The sequence below is a fragment of the Solea senegalensis genome, linkage group LG1 (genome assembly GCF_019176455.1).
Source record: "Solea senegalensis isolate Sse05_10M linkage group LG1, IFAPA_SoseM_1, whole genome shotgun sequence".
NCBI lineage: Eukaryota > Metazoa > Chordata > Actinopteri > Pleuronectiformes > Soleidae > Solea > Solea senegalensis.
This window is the reverse complement of record NC_058021.1, coordinates 4,137,046-4,164,350: the sequence shown is the minus strand read 5'-3', so window position 1 is coordinate 4,164,350 and position 27,305 is coordinate 4,137,046. Positions and strand designations below refer to the sequence as shown.

The 27,305-nt window shown below is 40.9% G+C and overlaps 1 protein-coding gene across 2 annotated transcripts in view; it reads right to left on the bottom strand.

Moving 5' to 3' along the window:
• Nucleotides 1-27,305, bottom strand: part of kirrel1b (kirre like nephrin family adhesion molecule 1b) — a 78,679-nt gene that overhangs the window by 5,689 nt on the left and 45,685 nt on the right. For both annotated transcript variants that reach the window (XM_044024081.1, XM_044024090.1), the window contains exons 2-12: nt 26,893-27,042; nt 18,940-19,089; nt 18,016-18,173; nt 16,855-17,005; nt 16,096-16,201; nt 14,192-14,340; nt 13,520-13,647; nt 12,936-13,062; nt 9,392-9,492; nt 3,120-3,336; nt 781-888 (exon numbers count right to left, since the gene is read on the bottom strand). In XM_044024081.1, the coding sequence (XP_043880016.1) occupies nt 781-888; nt 3,120-3,336; nt 9,392-9,492; nt 12,936-13,062; nt 13,520-13,647; nt 14,192-14,340; nt 16,096-16,201; nt 16,855-17,005; nt 18,016-18,173; nt 18,940-19,089; nt 26,893-27,042 (1,545 nt within the window). The remainder of the gene's footprint in view (nt 1-780; nt 889-3,119; nt 3,337-9,391; nt 9,493-12,935; nt 13,063-13,519; nt 13,648-14,191; nt 14,341-16,095; nt 16,202-16,854; nt 17,006-18,015; nt 18,174-18,939; nt 19,090-26,892; nt 27,043-27,305) is intronic.

Sequence of the window (27,305 nt, the reverse complement as noted above, 5' to 3'; positions counted from 1 at the left end):
CGTTCACTTTCATTCACACAGAACAGTCAATATTTGTGTCTCTTCCACAGCCGCAAAGCTCAAAAGTAGAGATTTGAATCTGCAAAGCCTTGAACTGCGTCATACACTACAAAAAAAGAAGCTGCTTATCTGGAGCTGCATTGATGTTCGGTTGAGTTCCTATTCTTGACAATATCTTCTCCGCGTTGGTGTTATCAGCCCGGAACCAGAAAATATACTCTTATCCCTAGAAAATCCCTCTGGGGAATGTGCCAGTCACCTTCATTGTCTTTCCCAACTCTTTATTTGCAATGGAGCAGATGAAAATGAAACAACTTGCACACGCCACATGTTCTGTGGTTGGACGATTTATGGACGTGTGGTCTGTGATGATAAATACTAATTGGATTGCCGTAGGCTGTGCAAATAAAGTGTAAGAATTCATCATTTAAATACTATTCACCTTTAAATGCTCTTGCTTCCTGCTCTGTTATCTTCAATGTATGAGCTGCATTATAAAATAAACGATTTATTAAAAACAAAAACAAAACGTAATTCCGTAACAGAAGACGAACACAGTTTGACTGATATGAATATTCATTAATCTCACTGGAATTAAATGATATATACGTTTGACATATGTTCCTTTCTTTGTGGAATGGCACAATGACAGAGAGAGAGAGTGGATGAAAGGAAAAAATGACAGACACACAGAGAGTGTGTGTGTGTGTGTGTGTGTGTGTGTGTGTGTGCGAGCCCCCACGCACACACGCACATTAAAGAACCAATGTGTGCACTCACTGCCTTTGCGTTGGCGGTAGAAGAAGAAGGCGCCTGCCAGTAGAAACATTAGCAGCAGGATGGAGGAGCCCACGGTTCCACCAGCGATAATTCCCACTGGAACAATATCTGAAACAAACGTGAGGAGAAAAGAAGGGGGTTCAGGTTGAGGGACAGCTGCTGCCTCTTTGTTTTGCGGAAAAACCTGCAAGAATGTTGACTCGTTTAGGTGCAAAACCCTGTTGTGCCCTCACTTAAATATTGAATCTCTGAGGCCTGGCAGTGTTGATAAAACATGTCTGCAAGTGTGATAAGGGATAAACACACTGTAATAGTACACATAGGGACAAATCTGAGCTCTCTTTCAAAGATTTTCTGAGGCCTGACAGGAGAAAGAATCCCGACTGACAGAGCATGAAGAAATAATGTGCTCAGTGTAACGTCTCATAGAAAGCTCTCAAAATAAGCATGCATCACAGTCCTGAATGGACTTACAACAGGGGTTATTGTCAGTCCTGTACATACGCAGAATAATCTTCATCAGAACCCTTAGAGAACGTTCTCTAAAGGTTGTATGAAAGTTGTGACAAAGGTGGTTACGGGAATGCTCTGGGAACCTTTAGAGAACGTTCTCTAAAGGTTGTATGAAGGTTGGGACAAAGGTGGTTACAGGAACGCTCTGGGAACCTTTAGAGAACGTTCTCTAAAGGTTGTATGAAGGTTGTGACAAAGGTGGTTACGGGAATGCTCTGGGAACCTTTAGAGAATGTTCTCTAAAGGTTGTATGAAAGTTGTGACAAAGGTGGTTGGAAAAGAACCTTAGAGAACGTTCTCTAAAGGTTGTATGAAGGTTGTGACAAAGGTGGTTAAAGGGCTCTGGGAACCTTTAGAGAACGTTCTCTAAAGGTTGTAAGGTTGGGACAAAGGTGGTTCGGAATGCTCTGGGAACCTTTAGAGAACGTTCTCTAAAGGTTGTATGAAGGTTGTGACAAAGGTGGTTCGAATGCTCTGGGAACCTTTAGAGAGCGTTCTCTAAAGGTTGTATGAAGGTTGTGACAAAGGTGGTTAGGAATGCTCTGGGAACTTTAGAGAACGTTCTCTAAAGGTTGTATGAAAGTTGTGACAAAGGTGGTTCTGGAATGGGGAACCTTTAGAGCGTTCTCTAAAGGTTGTGAAATGAGGAACCTTTTAGAGAACTAAAGGTTGTATGAACCAAAGGTGGTTCGGAACTTTAGAGAACGTTCTCTAAAGGATGTATGAAGGTTGTGACAAAGGTGGTTAAAGGAACCTTTAGAGAACGTTCTCTAAAGGTTGTATGAAGGTTGGGACAAAGGTGGTTCGGAATGCTCTGGGAACCTTTAGAGAACGTTCTCTAAAGGTTGTATGAAAGTTGTGACAAAGGTGGAAGCTCTGGGAACCTTTAGAGAACGTTCTCTAAAGGATGTATGAAAGTTGTGACAAAGGTGGTTACGGAATGCTCTGGGAACCTTTAGAGAACGTTCTCTAAAGGTTGTATGAAGTTGTGACAAAGGTGGTTATGCTCTGGGAACCTTTAGAGAACGTTCTCTAAAGGTTGTATGAAAGTTTGACAAAGGTGGTTCTGAATGCTCTGGGAACCTTTAGAGAACGTTCTCTAAAGGTTGTATGAAGGTTGTGACAAAGGTGGTTGAATTCTGGGAACCTTTAGAGAACGTTCTCTAAAGGTTGTATCAAAGGTGGTTATGCTCTGGGAACCTTTAGAGAACGTTCTCTAAAGGTTGTATGAAGGTTGTGACAAAGGTGGTTACGGGAATGCTCTGGGAACCTTTAGAGAACTTTCTCCATAGGTTGTATGAAGGTTGTAGAAAAGTAACAACCAAAAACTAACGTTAGGGGAACGTAATGAAAACTTCGGGGAACCAAAAGGTAACTTTCCCAGAACGTTCTGGGAACCAAAAATTGTGTGTGTGTGTGTGTGTGTGTGTGTGTGTGCAAGAGTGTCTCCTGCCCTAAATTTTGCTCACACCTCTGAATGTAAAACAGAAAACTGTGAAACGACTGATTGACTGATGAAAATGTCGTCTCACAAGTTTACAAGTTGTTTTGAAAAACCCTGAATCCATGTCCACTTCACCATCAATGTCTTATCTCTTCATCCTTGGACCATAAATGACATCTGCAGAAAGTCCTGTCAAAATCTGCTGCTCACAAACGGACCAACGCCAACAAAAAATCAACAACATTCAGTCCCAGAGCCGGACCTAAGGCACGTTTGGGATACAAGGTGCTGACCAGAACACCAATCTCAAAGCTTTAAATGTGGAGTTCAGTTTTAGTAATTCACTTAAACTGCCAACACTTTCTCCCCCTCCTCCACACACCTTTCTCCTCCAGCGTGATGATCATGGTTCCAGGTCCAAAGGAGTTCCAGGCGGTGCAGTTGTACGGTGAGTGGAAGTCAGACTCCATGACGTTGTTGATTGTGAGTGTGGAGAGAACAGCGCCACCCTGGGATGGAGGTTTACTCTGCTCCACGGTGTACCTCTCCATGAGCGTGCCCTTCTCCTTCTCCCACACATTCTCCTTCCACGCCCAGACCTGAAACACACAGAGGGCGATTCTATCAACACACTTACTGATTTACTGCATCTTCTACCTCTAATTGCAATTTTTTTACAACACAGAAACACACACATTACTGAGCCAGGAGAACATCATTTGTACTCAGCTCTCACTCACAGTTTAAATGAAAACAGGACCTGAAACCAAGCAGGTAAACTTCCCTTGGTCCATATGTAGACAAGGACATTTGTAAATCAGGTCCTGATAAACACGGCAGGGAATCTGGATTAATGTGAGCAAGACGCAATCTCCAAGATGTTGAATTTGTTTGATGTTTATCTGAAGTCAAGCTCTTTACCACTGTGACCAGCCAGTTTCCCCTCAGGGATCAATAATGCTAATCACCCTTTATCTTATCTTAAAGAGTATTAACCACACACACACACACACACACATTAAGGCTTATAGTCGAGAGGCTAAGAAAGATACTGGGCAGGAAGTAGTTTTATATTTTTGCTCACAGCTGCTTTGTTTGTCAGAATGTGTGACACAATAATCCTGTCAAACAGAAATATGAAGTTATAGGTCACATATTCAGACTTTACAACATGCCTTTTTTATATCACATTTTTAGTAGTGATATAAAATAGCAATAATTGTGCAGAAGTCACAAAAGCGAGTGTCTGAGTATCCGATTTTAAACATTGTGAGTACTTTTTGCTCAGGTGTGTTTGTATAGTTGGTGAAAAAAAGATTACACGCTACGTTTAAACATAGTCATGGAAAAAAGCCGCTGAAATGCTCTGTGTTCCAACGATTAAATATCTGAGACGATGATTTTAGACATTAGAAAAGGCACTTGTTACAGTATCAGACCCGTGTCTCAGAAGGGTGAAGCTGGTGTCGGGAAGCTTTGCTTTGCACAAAGAATTGATGTTTTGTCCTTGATTTCTGCAGCATATTGGACGATGCCATTCATGAGTTTATGTATTGCTGTTGCCAAAAACATATACATAACTTGGTGTCATCAGCACGGACATGATGTAAAATATCATAAAGGTGAAAGATGATCCCAAGTGGGAGAATAAACAAATTAAACAGCAGCTGAAGAGAAAGGGAGAAGAATCCTTAGGTAAATCAGCGAGAAAGTGATGCAAGGACTGAGCCTCTGTGGCCTGAACAGCCTCCGAGGCACCGAGAAACAGAAGATTTAAGTTTTCTCAGTTAGTTTTTAAATTATTAACAACTCTGCCCAGGGTGGGATCTGTTCCTATTGTTGTCTTTACAGCCCAGTATTTTAGACTACGTATTATACCGCACATATACGCTATATTAATAAAAATGTTTTAGATTGCTCTTTTATTCTCCAGCACAAACAAAATCTAGATAAAACATTTTTAAATAATAGCATTAATAACAAGAGGACAAACCAAAAACAGCTGAAAACAATGATGTTTAAGAGCTCATGCTGCAAAACAACATCTTGTAGTTCTTTAAGTTTCAGGAATGACCTCAGTTTATTTTGTCCGTTTGTGAGCAGCATAACTCAAAAGGTGAAGGACGGATTACAGTCAGATGTAAATTATGGTTTATTGAAGATTATGGATTCAGTATTTTTTGAGCTATAGAGGAGTTTATTGACACTGAGGGAAAAGAAGCGTCCTCGGCGGAGGTCTGCGCTCTGAGTGCTTTCTCTGGTGTAATAAAAATAGCATTGTCTACATTAGATTAATTGACTTTAATAAACAGATCTTAAATATTCTAATCAGTCTGGTCTTCTGCCACTTGTGCTCAGATTTACGGCGCGTTCACCTTTTCCCTCATTCCTTGAAGGTGCTTTTGTTTTTATAGGTGCGACGTAATCCATAATTTCTGTCACTGAAAGGTTAAAATTATTAACCATGGCGGATATTAAATATGAAGCATGGTTGTATTAAATATGCATGGAGCCATATGTTGGGCTACCTTTAACCTGGTTTCTTTAAATAAAAATGAACAATGGCCTAACTTTTACTTTTTCCTCTGACACATTTGTATAATCCATCTTTTCTTATCTTTCACAGTCACACTCATTAGTTCTTCGTCACTCTTCCTCACAATAATGACATCACTCCACAACTGTTTGGCTTTTGCTTTCTGTTTTTCTGCTGTGTCTCTCATACACACACAGAATTACACTGTATATTTTATGAGTCCCTGTGTCTCTGCATTAAGCCGCGACTGTAATGTCGTATCACATTATGCGCTCTGAGCTCTGCCTGTGCAGGAGGAGGCTAAAGCTTTCTTAAAGCTGAGATTTCTGTCATGTCGGCACTGCAAAAATGGGATAATTGATGCTGAAAGGTACAGAATTTTACTCTCTCTCTATTTTTCTGCCTCTCTCATCTTTGTCTATTTCACCCCCACACTTCCACTCACTCATCCTAGCCTTCAAACTCAAAATGTCATTACTGGATTTATTTCAATTTTTACGCCTTTTTACAGGTTTTTTTTTGCGATTTGTGTGCATTCAAGTGTTTTTTTTTTCCCTCCCACTTTCAAAGGTTTATCACACACACACACACACACACGATATTGGTTATTTTGTAGCTTATAGTGCACTGGCTCTTTACATTAAACTGCAGTTTTATCAAGTATTGCACTCAGCGAGGATGAAGAAACAGCAGTTGTGCAGTTATGGCACGTTCAGGAAAGATATTCCATTACGCTTTGCTGCGAGGACAATCTGTGTGAAAGCTTTCTTTTAAAGAGAAGATGGCTCCTACTCTGAAAGAGATCACTGAATTGGAAAGATTTTTTTTTTAGCTGTTGGTCTAAAATGGAGTCAGTGACTCTTTCATGGTGACCGTAAATCGCTGAATTTTAATATTAGTGCGTTAAAGCCGCCTTGTGTGGAGTTTTACATGATTATACTGCCTTTCAGTCTGGCAGCTTTCAAATGTTTTGTTTAAAAGTGAATCACAAGTGTTTCTTGCCATTATCAGGATCATATGTGTGCAAATAGTCACACTTTAATGAGTTGTATGTAAAATGTGATGTTTGAAGGAATTCAAAGAGACTCCTTTAACCCTTAGTGCTCACGTGGCACGGATATAAACGGGAATAACACGCAACTCCTTATATGGACATATTATTATTAAAATATTATTAAAATATTAACTCATGTGTTGTCGAGTCAAAGTTATGATTCATTTTCTATTTCATAAATTAGTAGTGATATAAAGAAGCGATAATGCTGCAGAAGTCACAAAATAGACCGTATTTCTGAGTACTTTTTGCTCAGGTGTGTTTGCCTATAGGTTGTGCGGAAAACAAGGATATAAGATACTCCATATTGTGTGGTTTAATTAAACATAGTAATGAAAAAAAAGCAGCCAAAATGCTCTGTGTTCTAAGGGTTAAAAAGAGGGAACCACTTTTTACCCACTGATCATTCACAAACTGATCCATGTCTCCAACGTATAGATGGCAGGATTTGTTTTTGTTGACGTTGATCAATAATTCCATAATAACCTTTCAGCATTATTTAAATCAAATGAGCGATCTGATCTACAGTTCTGCATCTTCCCTCGATTCTGTTTGCAGCTCGACAACTAAAGCTGTGACCAACCATGAGTTCAGAGTTCAGACAGTTCTATTGGCTGTTCCACGACATTATCTCTACACCAGTGCTGGCAAAAACTGCCTATGCTGCAAAGAAACTTTCAACTATATAAAAGAGAGTCGAAGAATAAATGCAATTGCAGACATTTAGTATTGTAGAAAGCTTCGGGAATTGGACTCACGCTGGCCGGGGCACTCTGTGCAAGTGCCACACTTTCCAATTCATTCAGTAAAGTCGATTCCCTGCGAATGCTTGTGTGCTGGGACAAATGAATGGCTGCAAACACGCAGTAGGTCGACTTAACGGTGCGTGGAAGCGTACCGAGCGGAAAATGTGTCATTTAATGATTGTCAGAATGTTGAACTGAAAAAAAGAAGACCATCAAAAAGTCTTTCACCGTGATGTGTTTGCTATAGTGACAGCACATCCGGGGAAAGTTATATAGTGTTTGCTTTACAGCCTTTTATAAGAAGAATAAAACAATATGAAGAGGGCCAAATCATCCTTGTTCCAACTGATAGACATTACTTTGTTGTACTGTAAGTGGTTGTAAGCCTGGAAAGGCTTTGATGCACCGCTCTACATTATCTTTGAAGTGCAGCAAAATTATTGTCCCTATAGGGCAGAGCAATTAATGTCAATGGGCTATATCTTTCAAAAGTGATTTCCAACCAGCAGTACCAGGAGGAACAAAGAAACATAGATCACTTAAGTAAAAGAATCAACAACATACTGTATATCCATGTGTCTGTGCTAAATCATCCAATCCAATGATAACATTAAACCGTGTGAAAGGATCTAAAGGTGGTTTACTGCAGAGGGCAAGCCTCCGCGTCAGGATCTCGATCAAGACTGAACATATAACCTCTGTATTTGTGTGTATGTGTGTGTGTGTTTTCATGTGTAGCCATAGGTTCGGAGCAGTGAAATACTGCAGCGCAATTAGATCGTATACAACCACGTCTTCTATCAAAGGGACAAGAGACGAAGAAAAACATCAGAGAGCGCAAACCTCCACCAAGACCATTCAGGATCCCACAGTGTCAATATGGACCAAGACTGTACACAGAGACAGTTCTATACAGAATATCTACAAATCCATATATTGTAGAGAAATATAAAATAATGACAGCAAATATCACACAATGCAAATGTTTTTTGTTGGACAAAATAGTCTTTTCGTCACAAACATACAATGGAACTGAAGGAAGGAAAAAATATTTAATCTTTTGAGAAAAACGTCACATATAATGAGAATAAAGTCGTAATTTTATGAGAATAAAGTCGTAATTTTATGAGAATAAAGTCGTAATTTTATGAGAATAAAGTCTTAATTTTATGAGAATAAAGTCGTAATATTATGAGAATAAAGTCATAATTTTACCAGAATAAAGTAATAATTTTATGAGAATAAAGTTGTAATATTATGAGAATAAAGTCATAATTTTACCAGAATAAAGTCATAATTTTATGAGAATAAAGTTGTAATATTATGAGAATAAAGTTGTAAGATTATGAGAATAAAGCATAATATATTATTTGTGAAGCCCAAATCAAAATGTAACTTCATGAAATGCGCATTTCTAATCTAGAAGCAATTTGCAGCCGATCTGAGATTTTGCTGGAATAATATTCCCACTTTATTATAATAATATTACGACTTTATTATAATAATATTACAACTTTATTCTTAAAAGATTACGACTTTATTCTCGAAGGATTACAAATTTATTCTCGAAAGATTACAACTTTATTCTCATAATATCACAACTTTATTGTTGAAAAATTGGCCCTAATACTACGTCGTACAAACACGATTTTTTTTAACAAAACAATTACAAAAGGACTCAGTGTTTCTTTGTGTCACATCTACTTCACACCGTGTTCCCTGGTTTGTCTGTAGTGCTGTGTGTCTTTCAGTTGAACAGCAGCTGTTTTCTGAGTCACACTCGGTGCTGCCGTGGAACTAAGGAACACATCGTTCTCACTTGGAGGACAATGCCACTCTTACCGAGTGTTTTGCACATGTAACACGTATAACCACCTCACACTTGTATCCCTCTGTTAAACAGTCGTGTTGCAGGAAATATGCTTCCAATTCCTCCCTTCTTTTCCTGAGTTACAGCAGTAATAAATGACTGTTGCGGGACATTACGGAAGCTGACCTGTGACTGTTTTGACATTCATGTGTCATAATTAGCACAACATTTCAAATTGGTTCCTCCCTCACTCCAAATCAGAAATTCCAAAATTTCGCACGAATGGGACATATTTGATGTCACAGGTACTTCTCATTTTTGGTGACCAAAATCTAATCAGTTCATTTGGGGAGCCTGTTCACAGACAGACAGACAGACAGACAGACAGATGGAAGAGCCAACAGCACAAAAAGTATTAATATCTGATAAGAATTCTGTTTGAGACAAATACGATCTGAAAAGGTCGAGCACCTCTGCAGCAAATTAGAACTTCAAAGCATGGACTTACAATCTTATCTGGTGGGGGGGTGCTGGCGATGTAACACTTGATCTCCCCTCTCTCGCCTCTGACGGCATACTGGACCGAATCACTGGAGATGATGGGGGGACCTGAGAGGACAGGAGACAGGAGACAGGAGAGACTTTGAGAGCAAAAAGGAAACGCAACACAGCACCACAGAAGTGACATTGCTGAGATTTCTCCAGTGAAAATATAGATTTTGGTATCGACTCCCCTGGTTTGGGGAGGTGTGAATGCGCCACCGAACTCTGATGCGCACCAAAGAACGAAGGTGAAAACGACCTTATGTAAAACATTTTTTGCTCCTCATGTCCGATTTATAGATGTTTTGTTCAAAAGGGGAGGGATGAAGAGAGCTTCACATTTTGCAGTAAATTGGACATGTATATATGTGATGGAGTGTTATTTAACTGGCAGTGGGGGACATGAGGTGTCCCCTGGGTCCACAAGATGATAATTCACAGCAACAATTTTGTGAAGATGTCTTTAATTGCAGAGATTGGCCATTTATGTTCACAATGTTAACCTTGGATGGAAACCCCCTAATGAGACCTCATGCTATTATTAATCCGTTTCAAAAAGTCTCATAACCAGTGTGTCACTGTACGGAACCGCACTTGTCCGGGGAGTTGAGAAATGAAGTGACAAACTAATGACAGAGAGAAAAAGTGAGATTCTATTACAGTGGATTCAATAATTCTGTCAAGGGTTTGAGTTGTAGCAGCGGGAAAAAAATTGGATTGGTTTTCAGTCCAGGGGAAACGACATGAGTCAGTGAACTAGTCTCAGTCAAATCAAAGGTTTGTGGTTTGGTGTCATGTGTTTCTTGGGGGACTGAGGTTTAATGGGGGTGGTTCCCACTCCAAAAGGCCCTCAAAGTCCTTTGAAACGCCCCTGGACTCAAACAATCCTTGCGGTCTTTACACATCAAGTGCAATGTAAATAAATGACACATCATTGCAAATAAGGCCAAAGAAATAATCTGTGTTCATGATCACATGTTTAAAAATCTATATCATGTCTCTATTATTCAGATGATTCCGGCGCAGATGATGAAAGGTGAAACTTCTTCAACTCAACTCAAGCAAGTCCTTGAGAAGACTACGACCTGGATGACTGAGAACCTTCACTGATACTGTAAGAACGACTCAGCAAGTGAACGCGGGTACAGTAACTTCACTTTTTGCCCAACCCGACTAAAATGTAGCCCCAAAGATTTCAAGCTACATCAGAGTCAACAGCATTTTTAAAAAATGCATCTCTAAAACACCAGGGGATAGTGTGGAGTATCCAGAGCAGAAAGTGAATTCCTTTTTATACTAAAATAGAGTATGGGTGGAGCTTACACATCTCAACATACACTATGAAGGTGCTACTAAATTATGTTAACCCAACAGATGGAAACCAAACAACCAATCCACGTCATTTTTCATGCAGCCCCCTTTTTTGCACAATTTAATTGCAGGATCCTCTTTCTCAGGCTTTGTGTCCCCAACCCGAGGTGAAACACAACTATGATACCAAACATTATGGAGGTGGATATGGAAAATCTGTCACTCTCTCATGTCATGTGCCAATTCTCATGCAAATCACGCTCGCTAAATGAAACTCAGTACAGCAGAGGCGATTGCTCTACGTACGGTTATATTTGCATTTCATTACTGACATCGCTTCAATACAACGCTTCATTACATTTGACAAAATGTTCTTCTCATTTATTCCTGCAGCACCGCAGCATGGCACATGCTCCACGAGGCAGCACATTGGATAAACGAGACGGTGATTGGATAAATGCGGCAAAACGCTCACTTCCAGGGAAGCTCAGCTTCTCAGAGTGGAGGGTAAAATAACTGGGCCTGAAATGAGCTTCCCTTGTTTCAAAGACCAGCAAAACGCCTTTGTTGTACCATATTATTTATATCTTGCTACACACCCCATAAAATCAGTATCAGAGGGTTTAATCCCATTAGCATGGGAGAAAGGTGGAGTGTGTTAACATTTTGTCTGGTTAGTGAACGAGCAGGAGTCGTAGTATTAGTCATTACGAGGCCTCCAAGCTTTTTTTTTGCACTTTACCAAGGACGTGCCAATGAATGTCACCGTCGTCTCTGTTTCTGTCGGGCGTGTTGTCAGCTGGAGCAGATTTAGAGAGCGTTTGAACTTTTCATCATTGTGTTCTTGGTGAATCAGTTTTGATTTATGAAGCCATTGCTGGTCTCTCCGGGAGAGAGTTTCGCCATTGAAATATTGGCTTTGAGCCCGTTTCAAATTAGCTGCTGGGGTTCGGGGGCTGGGCTCGGGCTGGAATCGATCAGGCCGGGTCAACACAAGCCTGGCGCTGTTATGAGTGAAATTCGGTGGCAGAAAGATACAGATGCACGCATATTTACATGGTTCCTTATGGTTTAATATTGCTCCTTCATGTCCAAATAGCAAATGGACTGCGCTTTTCTGGCAATTTAACTGACATTCACCTATTAACACCGACATTCCACCAGCTCTTTTACTGCATTTACTCAGAAACTGTCCCTGAAAGTACTCTTTCAAAAAAACACACTCAAAACTGACCCTTTTAAATGTGCATTTAATTTATGACCCTGCCACTCCCCTTTTCCTTTCATTGCCACTGTTATTACGGTTTTATACTTTTTATATTGCTGTCTGTTTCTGTGAAATACCTTTTAACGTATGTATGTGTCATTACTGTTTTTGTCAAGCACTGCGCATTGTTTCCTTTCACACACTGCCAGATTGTGGAAGAACCAGCAGGAATTGAACCACTAACCTTTAGATTAGCGTACTCCCTACTCAACCACCTGAAAGCAGGAGGTGCTTTGCTGTGACTAGGCAGTTTTTCTACATATTTTTGCTGATATCAGCACCAGGGCTGCAGCATTATTTGATCAAGGGATTAGTTATCGACAACCTGGGGAGTTCTGGAAAGGACTTGAGTCGCCCGACATCGGACCAAATTCTATATCAGCAGTGGCAATTTCCTGCCAATTTTCCTGGTTCTCTTGTTTGTGTCATTTGTGATACGAGGAGGCGGAAAAGTCAAAGAGGCACATACGCTGTGAGCACAGCTTGACCATCCCAGCCTCCAGACTTCCTATCAGGTCACCGTGGTTTTCAGACGCTCTCTTTGCCACCACGCGCAGTCACATTGAGAAAAAAGGGCTTCAACTGTGCCATGTCAGAAAGTGTCTGAAGGCAGACGACGCTCCTCCCCCGACACACTGCCCGACAAAAAGCTGCACAGAGCTGCTAATTTCAGGATCGTCTCAAGCAGATAAAAGGTGGTGTAGCAAATTACATAAAGCAGCACTATGCAGGATTAACAGCTACGGAGAATTTAGCGCAACTTAGAAAACAACGGTTTCATAAGTGAAATTGCTAATCTTAACAAGACACAAAGGATCATCTTTGGTTTGTGGAAATAAAACGAGACATTTAAGGAAATCAGTGAAGATTGTTATTGATTTTTTTAACTAAATAATTAACAGTTGAGAATGAAAATTGATCGGTAACTGACCGTTGACGGTGAGCATGACCTCGGTCTCTCCCACTCCAATCCGCGGCACGATGGCCTTGCAGACATATTGACCTGCATCAGCCTGGCTCACTGACTTCAGATACAGCTGGTTGTTGTTGCTGAGCACCTGCATGTGCACAAAGACAGACAGACAGACAGACAGAGAAGCAGATGAATAAAAAGCAGCTTAGAAGATCGGTGAGGAGGAGAGCACAGTCAGGCAGGAGGAGATGTTAATAGGAGACAGGGAGGAACTATCCATATTTAATTCATAAAAGATGTTGATTTACTCAGCAGGCTCCATTAGTGTTTTTTCCTGGAGCTTTTCTTAACTTGTTAGACATGAATTAAAGATTTAAGATATGAAGACAGAGTCTCCTTCCTAACCGTCTGCTTTACAACTCAGCAAACATTTATGAAGTCTGGCTATTACACATTAATATGGGCAGGGATCGTGGGCCTAAAAAGTTGCAGAAGGTGACAGGTAGTCGTCTCAGTGTCAATGTACACGATGAGAATATGAATTATTGGATGTTCTTTTTTACCATTTATTTCAATGGGGTGGAGGTTTGTTTTGTTCTCACCATGCTGGAGCCCTTTTTTGTCCAGGTGAGGGTGAGAGGAGGGTTTCCAGACCACTTGCAGTTAAGAGTGACATCAGAGTCTACGTCCACTGTGACCGGCCTGGGCTCCACCACCAGAATTGGACCGACTGAAAGAGAGTAAGAGGATGAAAACCACCTTTGCAAAGACGGATTGTAAAATGAAAGGTGCACAGTTCTGGTCACAGGGATACATTTATCATTTTGATGACATTCTCTAGTTATTAAACATACATATTGACCCACATTTCCTGCATAAGTTAGTAGAGTAGAGAAACACTTAAATTACAGTAAAATTAAATCACTCATCATGAAGAAAAACTATCTTTCTTTCTGGGACAGAATACTGGGCCAAAACATCATATCTTCATCAGGTAAAACCATCTTTTCTTTATTGATTATTATTACTAGCGCCTTAAAACTGCATTAATTAGTTTTTGTGAAGCAGAGCAGATAAATTAAAAAAACATTTTAATTAAATCAGATTTTTGAATTCATCTACTGGGCCGGATATTAAAGCCGGTGGACCACTTTTGGCCCACGGGCCAGGCTTTATTGAGGTATAGGCTTTATTGTAATAAGCCCGTGCTTATTACAAATGTATTGCGCATGATACATGATGCACATGAGAGTCCCACACAGCTGTCTACTCACAGTGCACATCCACCAGGATGCTGACGTTGGTGCTTCCCACGGCATTGAACACCTGACACGACACGGGCTCAGTGAAGAAGGAGTGATCTGCCGTGGTGACAAACACACTCTCCCTGGCTCCCTCCAGCAGCACGCCACCTTTAGCCCATCTGATGGAGAAAGAGCACGTTTCACCAGGAAATATCATAATACAACGCTTTTCTTTTTCATCCATCATCCATCCGTCTCCTACCGCTTTATCCTCCACATTAGAGTCACGGGGTTTTTGTTTTTTTAAAAAAGGATATTTTTTTTAGCTGTGATCCAAATAATAACTCCCACAAAACGAACGTTTGCACAAGCACACTTTGCATTACTGTGATTACGAGATGGCTTGTGGAGAGAGTTGGGAAAACGCCTGTACATAGTTTTTGGACATTGGGACAAAAACTCAGCCGAGGGTTATTTAAAATATCTTTTATCCTGTTCAAATTTCAAATTTAACACGCAAAATCTGGTGTTCATGTACAACTGCAGTGCTCTTTCTGCATAAGACTTAAGACTAAATTGTTAAAACAGTATTTTAACATGCAGTAAATTGCAAATAACTGCCAGATATTGAAAGTTATTCTGGATAAATTGGACAGCAGGAAATTTTCTGGCCCTTTTATGTTTAAAATAAACAAAAAAGTCCATGATATTTTGAGGCTTAGGTGTTGTGTTTCAATCTAACATTTGTAGGGCCTTCGTGTGAAAACGAGAACATTAATTTCCACTATGCACACTGTATACTGCCAGATATCTCCTTCAAAGTCATATAACCATATTGCACATATGACATTAGATGGTATTTTAATATACACTCATTGGGCAGAGTGCCTAAGCACCTGGCAGAGCTCCCACACTGGGACGCAGGGATGGAACCTCCGCTTCAAACCAGCTCTCCTCACTGGCTCATTTGGTTTGGTTGCTCTTGTGTGTGTGTGTTCTCTACACTGACACGACATGCTCACACATCCAAACATGGAATGACTTGCTCGTGGAAACAAGGTTGCCTGAGTCATGCAGCGTTTATCTGATTTTATCTACCCATGCAACTGTTTCTATTTCATCCGTATTCATTTCTTGGTCTTTTGTTGTTCCCTGTACATGTTTATCCTTTATTGTTCACGCGTCACAGACCTGTGCCGCAGGTGCACCCTTGGCAAACTCCTTTGTGTTCTGAAATAATTAATTCTTTATCGCATATTTTGAACAAAAAAACACGGTACTATTGATACGTGGGCAGAATTTTCAAAATAGACCGTTTTTCTTCCATTTCTGTTCATAAAACGAGCCAAGTGAACTTTGAAATGTGACGTATTTTCCAAATTTCACAAATTAAATTTGATTTAAAAAATGAAAAGGTCTTTTTGCTCAGGCGTTTTTATATAGTTGGTGAAATTGGAAAATCATCAGATTGCCTACAGGTTGTGATGAAAAAAACTGATAGAAGGCACATTCTTATAGCCTTTGTATACATTTTAATATAGTAATATTAAATGCTGTGTGTTCTAAGGGTTAATTCTGTCATTGTTTTGCAGTGTTAAGCTCCAAAAACAATTATTTTTCTTATTTATTTGGGGAGTTGCTTGATTTGATTTGGGATTCTGGCGGACAATGTGGAAGATTTTATCGAGTGGCCATCCGTCGCATCCGTCGCGGGAGTGTAGTGTAACAGAGAACAGCTGAAGACGACTGCTCAGCATTATTGTCTTGATGCTCAAGTGTGGTGTGCTGATGAATGAGGCCGTTAAAGGTGCTGTAACTACTCCTATAGTTAACAATAGAGCAGCAGCGAGAATTACCGCCATTGCAGTTGCACAATATAGTGGTCACGTGCGATGCAATAGTGCGCATTGTGTTTTAGTTTTTATTTTATTTACCTGTAGCCCATGATGGGAGGATTGGCTGTGGCCTGGCAGGTGAAGGTGACTCTCTCACCCTCCAGAACAGAGCGAGGCTCGATGGACAGGGTCACTGTCGGAGGATCTACGCAGGAAAGCGACAATATTCAGAGGACGACTAAAAATAAAATGAATGATGGTGTGGATGGCTGGTGTATTTGACCATTGCCAAGCAGCACAAAGATTGATTTCCCACATAAATAAGTCACACAAACTATAAATTACACAATAAGAGGTGTTGTTCAAGAGGAAAAAAAACAAAAAAAAAGAAGCTTCTCCACAGCCTCCTGTACTAACACAGCCCTGACTCCACATCTACTGTTACTGCAGTTATTCTCCCACTAATTACTAGCTACACCGGGTCGGAAAAACACATCAATCTTCTTGATTGAATATTCAAACCGCGACTTCTCTGCAAGCAATCATTCCTTATTTCTTCAGGGACACATTTGAAATCCTTTAAACACAGAGTTCGTTATTTTTAAGATGCTGAAGGAAATCAACTTGCTGAGCTGCTTTACATGAAAATTATTGGCCTCAGAATTGTTGTAAAAACAACGCACGCAGCTAAATCAGACCTGGAACGAGTCCAGGGTTGAGACCGGGGGGGGGAAATGGGGGCTGTAAATCTATGTAAACTGTACATATGTGTAATTTTGCTGAGAGTTAGTCAAACAAGAGCAGTTATGCACGGAAATATTGAACATTTAGATTTTATCGAAGGGAAAAAAAACGTACGGTGGACATTAAGGTAGAGAGAGGTTCGTTTGCCCATGGGCACTGCCGGGTTGCTCGCCACGCAGGTGAAGTTGCTTCCACTGTCGGTGTCGACTGGCGTGATAGGCAGGTAACTCCTGGTCGTCACCCTTTTACGGTCCGGCAGAACCTCCTGTGAGGAGAGGAGAGGAGAGGAGAGGAGAGGAGACTTTTCTATATGAGAAAGATTTTCGCAGCTTTGTGGATGCTGAATGGGCATTTTTCCACAATATTTTTCGCATTTAAAGACGCCTTTATTAGGAAGATATCCGTCCTTACAGTATAAATAGGTTGTTAGACTTAGATCAGTAGAGCAAGGACTCTACAGTTGTAGCTATGAAGCTATAAAACTTTTGCATAACAGTAGAAATGCCAGGTTTCTTGGACGGAGGAGGTGAGGTGTTAACAAAAGTGTGTTCAGCCCTCCGCGGCCGTGTTAATGCGTGGTCAGTATTAACGTGGTAACAGAAGTGCAGCATGTAATATGGATAAGCATGTGTGTGGGGGGCATGAGATGTAAAAACATCTGTGTTTGAGTGCATGAGTCAGTGTTTGCTGCTGCATATGAAAGCAAAGGAGGGCATGTGTGTGTGTGTGTGTGTGTGTGCAGGCAGAATTTCATGTGAGTAGGAGAGTATACAAGAGTGTATGGAGCGTGAATGTCAGAGATAAGAGTGCAAAGTACATCACTGTGTGTCAGAATGATTTTTTTTTTCATCTGTGTGTGCGTGTGTGGTTGTGCACATGACAGATCTTTATTTCTATCTTAATTTTTTTAGCACGTGAAAACAAATGCTTAAACTCCGGGTTCAAAATTAAAAAAAAACAAATTCTCGTTCCCATCAGTTCCCGTATGGAGAGAGTCATGTGATGAGTTAGTGTACATGAGTGCACATGTGCTGCACGGCCTGCTTCCTGTGCCCCCCCCCACAGCAAAAAAGCACATAAGCGTGGATGTTACTGAGGAGCACAGTAGAAACGGTGCCGGCCTTCTGAGGCCACCATGTAGCTAAATAAATGAGATTAAACAGATCTCATTTTGGTGTAATAAACTTGATGTGTTTTATGTGTGTTTTATGTTGCATGACTGCTCCCCCCCCCTGTGTGCACGTGTTTGCTATCATCTGTGTGTGTGTGACTCACCGTGGACTGGTGGGCTCCCTCTAAAGGGACTCCATCCTTGGTCCACTGGATATGTGCTGCGGGCTTTGCCCCGCGGGTCACACAGGTCAGGTTGAACGCAGTCCCGGCCATGAGCAGCAGCTCCGGGGATCCGTCCACCACTGGGTCCTCAGGGGGAACTGGAGGAGAAACACGTGCAAATACACGCCCTAATGAAGAGGTGCTCTCATGCATACAAAATCAGCACATACAGTCAGTTGTTACCGTGGTTTTTATCTTCTTGATATTTAACCTCCTTCATGTTGGTTCATTTTTAAATACATTTTATCATCTTGTTTTACATTTCATTCAAAGTCAGTCAAAACTATTTTACTTTTTCATCTTCTTTCACGTATGATTTCTTGCCTGTCTAGGGAAAAACATTTTGGTATGTGTTATTATAATATGTAAATTGTGAACAAAATGTGTTAGGGTTATGTTTAGAGAACCGTAAGCCTGTAAACCCAACCCCTACCCCGCTGCTGATTGGCCAGGCGACGTGATATGGATATATCCATAGAAGTTACTGTTTATAGTCAGTTGGCTGATAAAGAGTTAAAAGGATTATACTCTTATACAAACACACTTATGGACGGTATATTCATTTTCTGTTCAGAAACCTTTCTAAATGTAACACACTGGTCCTTTAATATGCTTTTCAAGAACCATATGAAAACACCAGCTGACTTTCCATTAAGTTACACATAAACACATATCACCGCTGCAGAAATGTTCCCTGTCCTAGTAAAAAACACAGTTGCAGGAAAAGAAAAGTTCAATGTATGGATTCTCTGAGGAAAAACAGGAATGGTGCATAAAGGAAATGAACGAAAGGTTTTCATTAAGAAAAACAGGGTTGTTTGTTTGGCCAACAGGACATAAAACCTGCATCTGCAGTCCACTTACTGAGTACATTGAGTTTGGCCCTCCTGGAGCGCAGAGCAGCCTCTGTGGCCTGACACTCGTACAGAGAGTCATCAGACAGCTCAGAATGGGAGATCTCCAAGTTGTACTGGCCGATGTCCAGAGCCCGCAGCACACGGTACCTGGGCCACGCTGCAGGACACACACACACACAAAAACACACACACACACACAGGCTTGCAGTCAGTACTTTGTGATTCATGCACTTGTTGTTTGAAGTTTTCTGTTTTTGTTCCTTGTCATGATTTGGTTTATTTGTGTGAATTGTCATTTTAGAACAGGGAACCACTTCGAAAACATGATCACTGATAAGGAGGCTGCTATTATCGCCAGGAGTCAGCATAATTCATCATACTGATGCCTTCACAGACGACTTGAGTTGGAGGACAATGTTTATCATTATATTATCACACGTCATAGACATCTGTCAAGATGTGGACTCAAAATGAATAAATGAAATAAATAATATATATATTAGGGTTTGACAGGAATTGCAATTATGATCAATGTGTGATATTCGTGACGATCTGTGAGAAACAAAGATCTAAAATATCTAAAATAATATTTTGACACACATTTTAGCTTTAACAAATATTGTAATTTCGATAAAATCCATTTTAAAATATCCATTTCACTTTAAAATAACAATACATTGCACAATAACGGTCATGGAGGAAGTCCTGAACTAATAGTTTCAATTCACTGATTCTAATGATTCGGTTACACCGAAAACAACTGCTTTACAAGTCACTAGTCACTCTTGTGTGTGTGTGTGTGTAAAACAAAGGTAACGCAGTTTCATGCAGCCGTGCAGTGATGACTCCGCCCACGTTGAGTAGTGGAAAACCAACCTAAACCGTGCCGTGGCGAGGCAAGTCGAGGCGAGCAGAAGCGTCTAACTTAAACCCTGATCCTAGACAAAACTCTTTTCTAACCCAAACCCTAAAACAAAGTCTTAACTCTGAAAAAAACACTCACACACAAACTTAATTTGGAGTTTTTTTTTGTACTTCTATCCACTATTTCTATTTTAAAAATGTAAATTCACAAGGGAAGGAGCACACTATTAGAGTTTCTATTTTTCACACACTGCGATATCTTTTGTTATGATGAATGTTGGAAAAAAAAAACAAAAAAAAACTCTTCCACTGCTGTCACCCTGGGCAGGAAAAGTAAAGATGATGGAGCATGGACAGAAAATGCATTCTTTTAAGGACGCAGTTTATCTGAATTAAAAATCCACTGTGCAGTTGTCCCTGTGAAAACTGTCCCAAGTATATTGTGTGGATTATCCAGAGTGACAGGGACATTGGATGTTGTTTTTCAACACTTCACTTCCACTCACCTTCATTTTATTGGGGTTGCAGCAGAGAGCTCAGAGACATATATCTCAAAATGTCAGGAAATAAAACCTTGACAATGGAGAGATACCACAAAAGGTGTAGTGTGCTGTGAAGTGTGATCTTTGTAATGCAGGGAACAAAATTCAGAATTCATTTCTTTAATTTAGTGTTCGTTTAATCTTTGTATTTTTAATAGCATGCATACAATGGAGCTGTGATTCAGTTATGAAACACATATCTCTTGGAAATCAAATTAGGTGCTGAAAATAGTCCGAGATGTTATATTATCTTTAACTTATTAACAGTTTGTCGTGCTTAACAACTGTGCTCCTCGTAAAATGATAGGGAAACGCCGCTGTGAAGCATTTCTATCCTCAGTATGGCTCAACAGAAAGTCAATAAAGTTGATTTTGTACAGACAGTACAAAACCAGCTCTGGATGCAGTGTGAGGTTTAAGAGCTCTATCAGGCATTTAAAAACAAATAATAACACTGTCAAATGAACCCTTACATTTACAGGGTGCGAGTGTTAAAAGGCTAAAGCAGTAGTGGTATTTGTAGCAGCAGCGAGACACACAGTATAAATAGAATTAAAATAGAATAGAATAAAAATATATAAAAATTAGTGTCTGTCAGTTTAACGTGTTATTCACGGCATCAATTTTTTTATAGCAAGATTAATTTCTTTTTGGTCTAGCAAACTTTATAGTTTTTATATATGATATCGGATATCGGTCCGATATCAGCCAAAAAACGAGTATCGGACTATACCGGACTGCCTCCAGCACTTCTATCCAGCCTTGCCCATTGTGATCACGTGGGCTCTGCGTGTTGGATGCATGTAGAGCCCACGTGATCACAACAACAGCGTGTGTGTGCTACTGCTATTTCACAGGTGAAACATTTTTCTTTAACCTCTGAAATCAGAGGCTACGAAGCCGCACAGCGAGCGCGAGCTGGCCGTTGGCACCACGCTAGCTCACCCTGAGGCGAGCTGCTAAAACAACATTATTTCATAAACCAGCGCCACCTGTCGACTTTCAACAGCCTCCGTTTGTTAATTATGCCCCAAAAACCAGCCATGCCAAGGGCTTTCTGTGTTTTAAATGTGTCCTGAAGCTCCACACACGGAATCAAGTTTACAAGTGTTTACAAGTCACTCACCCTGTGTGGGTTGGGCTAATCCAAAATAGTGAAAACAAGGGGGGTGTTCTCTGAAGACACGCTGTTACCTGTGAAACACAGGTGCGCTGAAAACTGCCCCATTAGCACTTGGTACTTTCCTCCTGATGAAATTAACCATAGACTGTATGAAATTATATTCTTATGTTGAAGGTTAAAATGTATGTAACCCGTTGGTTAACAATAAATGGGTGAGTTTGTCTCATACCTACTGTTGCTGACTATTGTTCTCTGTTTATGCCACTTGATCAAGCCTATTCTAACATTCTACAAGATAAGTAATTAAAGTATGTTTGATTCGGCTGATATCGTATCGATATCGAAATCGGTATCGGCCAATACTTAAGGCTGCAATATCGGTATTATATCGGCACTATATTCACAGCACTGCAGGCTGATACACATCTCTCTCTTATTATTGTGCGGCTCTCACAATAAGAGGAATAAATATAAAAACAATGGGACAAAAAGAAATCAAGGGACATTTAGAATAGACAAAAAATGTGCGATTAATTGCATGTACATAATGTAAGGACGTAGTAAACTGTGAACTATAAGTGAATAGATTAAAGGGGGGTAAAAGAGACAAAAGTGTTATGGATTTAGATGGATATTGTAGAGAGATGACACATGAGGCAGGAACGACTTCTTATATCTGGTCACATGTTCATTTTGGACAACCTGTAAACCACGGGAACATGACTGATCCAGACTGACATAGAGGGATTAAAGGTGTCGTAAAGTAGAGGTAATCCTGCGGCGGGAGGATTTGACCGTCACCTTTGCAAAAGGGGCGTTAATTGGAAAAAACAGATTTTTCACCATCGTGTTGATCTGTTAGTCAAGCTTAGCATAGGTTGACCATTAGGCAGCGTATTCGTTTACTTGTTTTATTGTCGTGTGAAGTAGCCCTTTAATAGTTTTCTGGTCAAACACGCTTTCTTCAAACAAAACAGACACCGACGCACTTTTTGTTTTTGCATGAACCAGATCATCACGATTGTGATTCCTTTATAAAAACTTGATGAAAGGTGATGGATACAGGAGCACACGCGTGTACGCTCTGAGATAAAGTGTTGAGGCCACATCATTTCCAGCATCACACACACAGCACTGTTGCACAGTTTTGTTTTGTTTTTTTCACTCCTCTGCCTGAACCCCCTCGCCTCCCAGACAAAGACATAATCGAGCATGACGTCCCACTAGGGGGCACTCATTGATCCTTCGTGCCCGGTTCTGACATGACATCATGGATTCAGATGGCAACGGAAAAAGGAGGCAATCAGGCTGGCATTTGGGGCTGGGAACGAGGAGGAAGGGGGTGGGTTTTAGTGGGTGAGGGGGGTGGAGTTGACAAAAGTATTAGTGGCGATTACATCATCCACTCAGGCACATCGCAGCATAGCAACCACAGAGGTGAAAGCACCCCGGTGAATAATAAACTGCCACCACCGCTGCCTGCAGGTGAATAAATGTGTCTTTTAGGTGTTTGCATTACACATTTAAACATGGTAAACATACACTACATGCACACGTACATGTTCCAGAATAGCTATTGATAAACGAAAAGGGTTTCTCTTCACATACATTAAAACGATGTGATGTCGAGAAACTGTTTTGTTGTTTTGTTTTTTTTTGTTTGCCAGTGAATGAACAAACACAGGAGATGTGTGTGGGTGTTCAAACTGCAGGTATATGAATTTGCTGCACGCCTACTCTGTCATTAAGCTGTATGAAATCAGATCAGGGTGCATAACAACAACCTCTTACACGTCATATTATTTCATGCACCAGCAACACATTGTGGGATTAGACTAAATTAATATCATTTGTTTGTGCACACAGTAACAACTTATGAGTCTCACATGGCCAGACTTATTATCTCCACGCACCATGTCAGTGCCGGAGAAGAGTGCAGCTATTATCACCCAGTTTGAGGGGGAAAAAAACGTTGGAATTGTACAATTTAATTGTATTTTTCCTTCTTTGGACTGAGTTTTAGACCCAGAACAGAATGATGGTGTTTTCCGAATTGCAGTGAGAATTTCGCCTTTAACGCCGAGCGTATCGCGGATGACATGTTTTCGCTAGCGCACTTTGTGCTTTTGGAAAAATCCCAGCGGGTTTCTGAGAGCTGAGAAGTTACGCGTCAACGCAAACATGTGGTCATTGCAGTGATTCCACTTGCGCTGTTGCAGGAAGCCGTTTTTTGGGCCAGTTTTTTGGATGTTGAGACAAAAACAATGTGTCAAAAACACAAGTGTTATTTTAAATATGTTTGATACTGTTCAAATTTCAACAAAATCTGGAGTTCGTGCACAACTAAAACTGTAGTTCCAAATGTAGTTTCATTTTAAATTGTTAAGACACTATTTTAACATGCAGTAAATTGTAAATAAATGGCAGATATTGAAAGTTATTCTGGAAAAATAAGCAAAAGCACTTACTCACACGCAATTTCTGACCCATTTATGGTTAAAATAAGCAAAAAAAAGTCATTTTGAGCCGTAGGTATTAAAGGGTTAAAACATGTCTGCGTCAGACACAGTGAGCTGTACAGTAGTGACCCTCCTGTTTCTCTTCCAAAGAAAGCCTCTCTCCCTCTTGACTCATAATTAACTTGATGTTTACAAGTTAATTGTTCCTGATCGCACTAGTATTGGTCCGATACGCTCTCTGTTTTGCATTCGGCTCCCATAAAGACATGCATGAACTGCGCGATACGACTTATTTCATATTAATTATAACATAATATTTCAGCTCTGGAGGAGCTCCATGTCGTCGGCTGTAATTGGCCCTTTGCAGAAGCTTTTCAAAGTGATATCAGTGTGGAACAGATCAGTACGTTGCTCAAGTTGTTGTCACTCGTGAAAGCTACTGCCAGGGAAAAAGAAGAGGATGTGGAAAATTGACTCTGACTGACAATGGTCGTGTGGGTTGCTCTCTTGGAGCTTGTTGTCTTTGTTTCCCACAGGAAAGGGTTGGGTTTGAAAGTCCTTTCATTTTCACAATACAAACAAAAGAGACGTGAAAGATTCTAAGACAATACGTGGGAGAAGAATGGACAGAAAGGTGATGACAGACAGAGGACAAGCGGAGAGAAATGGGACACAGAGAACAACACACTTGTCAAACGCCGCCGTGTCTTTCACCGGGACCTTGCTCGTAAAAAGACAAAAGAGCATTAAAGGCAGAGAGACGGATAGAGCGCCGGGGAAGGAATGAGATGAAGATAAAAGCCAGCGGAGGCAGAGAGATTAAAGGCAAAGACGGGAATCAGGGAAACACATAAAGCAGGTGATGATGAAGCGGGGGGGGAGAGGAAAAATACAGCAGACACAACTGTGAACGGCTCCAGTCATTCAATTCATTATTTACACTGGTGATTTTCTGACTGTAGCCAGCCAGAATGTGTGTCGTGGTAACGGCGGGAGGGGGGAGAGAGTGGGAGAGAGAGAGAGCGAGGGAGAGAGAGAGAGCGAGGGAGAGAGAGAGAGCGAGGGAGAGATGTGCCTACTTTTACTGAACCTGTAAATTAAATTGAGTCAAGCACAAGATTCACATCAAATGTCAGATTATCACCCGAGCGATGTAAAGTGTGTGTGTGTTGATGACCATTGTGCTAAAAAAAGTACGGTGTTATTAACATAGGGGCCACGCGGTTGGTGTAGTGGTTAGTGCTCTTGCCTTTGCAACACAAAGACCCGGGTTCGAGCCCCAGCGTGGAGTTTGCATGTTCGCCCTGTGTGTGCGTGGGTTTTCTCCAGGTTCTCTCCCACAGTCCAAAAAACATGCAGTATGGGGATTACGTAAACTGGACACTCTAATTTGACCATAGGTGTGTGAGTGAATGGTTGTTTGTCTCTATACGTGGCCCTGTGATGGACTGGCGAACTGTCCAGAGTGTACCCCGCCTATCGCCTTTATGTCAGCTGAGATTGGCACAGCACCCACCACGACCCTCCTGTGGAGGATAAAGTGGTAGAACAACATGTGGTTATTTTACAGCTGTTTCTGTCGCACCGTCGCAGGAAGCCGGCGAATCAGAGTCGCCAGAGAGGAGAGGAGGAAAAAAACACCAGTACATAGTTTCCATTTTTTTGGCATGTTTTTGGACATTGAGACCTTGAGACAAAAAGTCAACTTTAACATTTGTTCAGGTGCAACTGCAGTGTTTTTGTCTCAATAAAACTGTTAGTACACTATTTTAATGTGCAGTAAATTGTAAATAACTGCCAGATATTGAAAGCTATTCTAGAAAAATTGGCAAAAACACCTTTTATGATTAAAATAAGCTAAAGAAATATGTCGATACTTGGAACCAAAATAATAAATGAATGACTGGATAAATAAATGGACAGAAGCACAAAAAATATATGACTTCAGTTGATATAGCCTGGCTAATTTGGATTAGTAAATCACCTGTTTGGTAACGAATTACCAATAATATAAAGCTCATTGTGTTATTTCAGCTTCTTAAACATGATCATGTTCTGCTTTCTTTGCCTCTACGCGACAGTTAACTGAACATCTTTGGTTTGTGAACAAAAGGGGACATTTGAGGACAATGGCATGTTGAGGTTTGGAAGACTGCAAGTTTTATCCACCAAACAATGGACTGATTAATCAAGCAAATCAGCAGTTAAATGCACGATGGAAATGATGGTGAGCTGCAGACCTCATTTCATGATCCTGTGGTTTTGGTTCCTCATTTCTGGGGCTGAGCAGCTTTTTCATCCTTGAGCAGATGAAAGTCTGGGGGATCATTTCATTCCTTGCCAAAATTTATCGCGGGGCAAAGAGTAAGAGCTTTGAGCAGCTGCAGCCATAAAATGTCAATATCAACATCCAGGAAGTCACAGTTGTGGGTTGAGTGTATTTCTGAAAAATGAGGCTGAGGTCAGTGAAGGATAGTCTCGCTTTGGGTAATTCTTCCCTCTCCTCATTTCCTGAAAGTCGTCTGTTGTGGCTTTGACCCTCTGATTTTAGTTTGCATGTGATGCTTCCTCCAGTCTCTGAAATGATGTGTATTCTAATGTCGTACTCACACTAAGTCACTCTGGACGAGCGTGTCGGCTTAAGATGTAAATGCGAATGCGAGGGATTTCCTCTAATTCAGCATGATATACAGGACTCATTTTCGTCCAGATTGTCACTCGCATGCCTCTTGGCTCTTAACACTCTCTGTACGGTCTTCATTCCCTTAATGTTAAAGAAATGCTGCACATTTCAGCCATAATGGCTTTTGTCAGGGTTCTTATCGTCAAAAGTGAACTGAAAGCGTAGCGGAGTTATTCCTCTCCTTCTATTTCACGTTGATCCCTGCAGCTCGGGCGAAGCCGCAGTCTTTTTTTTTTTTAATTTCTTTTATTTATCCCCGCTCTACAGGATTTGCGTCCCCCGTCCTCACCTCGCAGACCCTCGCCGATGCCGAGGGCCAGGCCGTCCTTGGTCCACTGGACAATGCCACTGTAGTTGAAGACCACGCAGGACAACACCACGCGCTCTCCCAGCACCACCGACTGGTCCGACGGCTCCTGCGAGAAGCGGACGCACCACACTGCAGCAAAAGGGACAGAGAGGGAAATCAATTTTTTAAGTTCCTTTCACTGTGACCTGGCCATGAGCTGCCATCTTTTATTGCACTGTATTGAGCTACACAGTCCCTGTCCAGTCTTATCGACTCCTGCTTGTCCATATGGAGGCTGTTGGGGTGATTTGTTAAGTGTATTTAAACTTTATAAGCTGCTTTTATAGTCCCTTCTTCACAGTTTGTATTTATTAAAAACGTGTGTTTATATGAAACCCTGTCTGTGAGTGAAA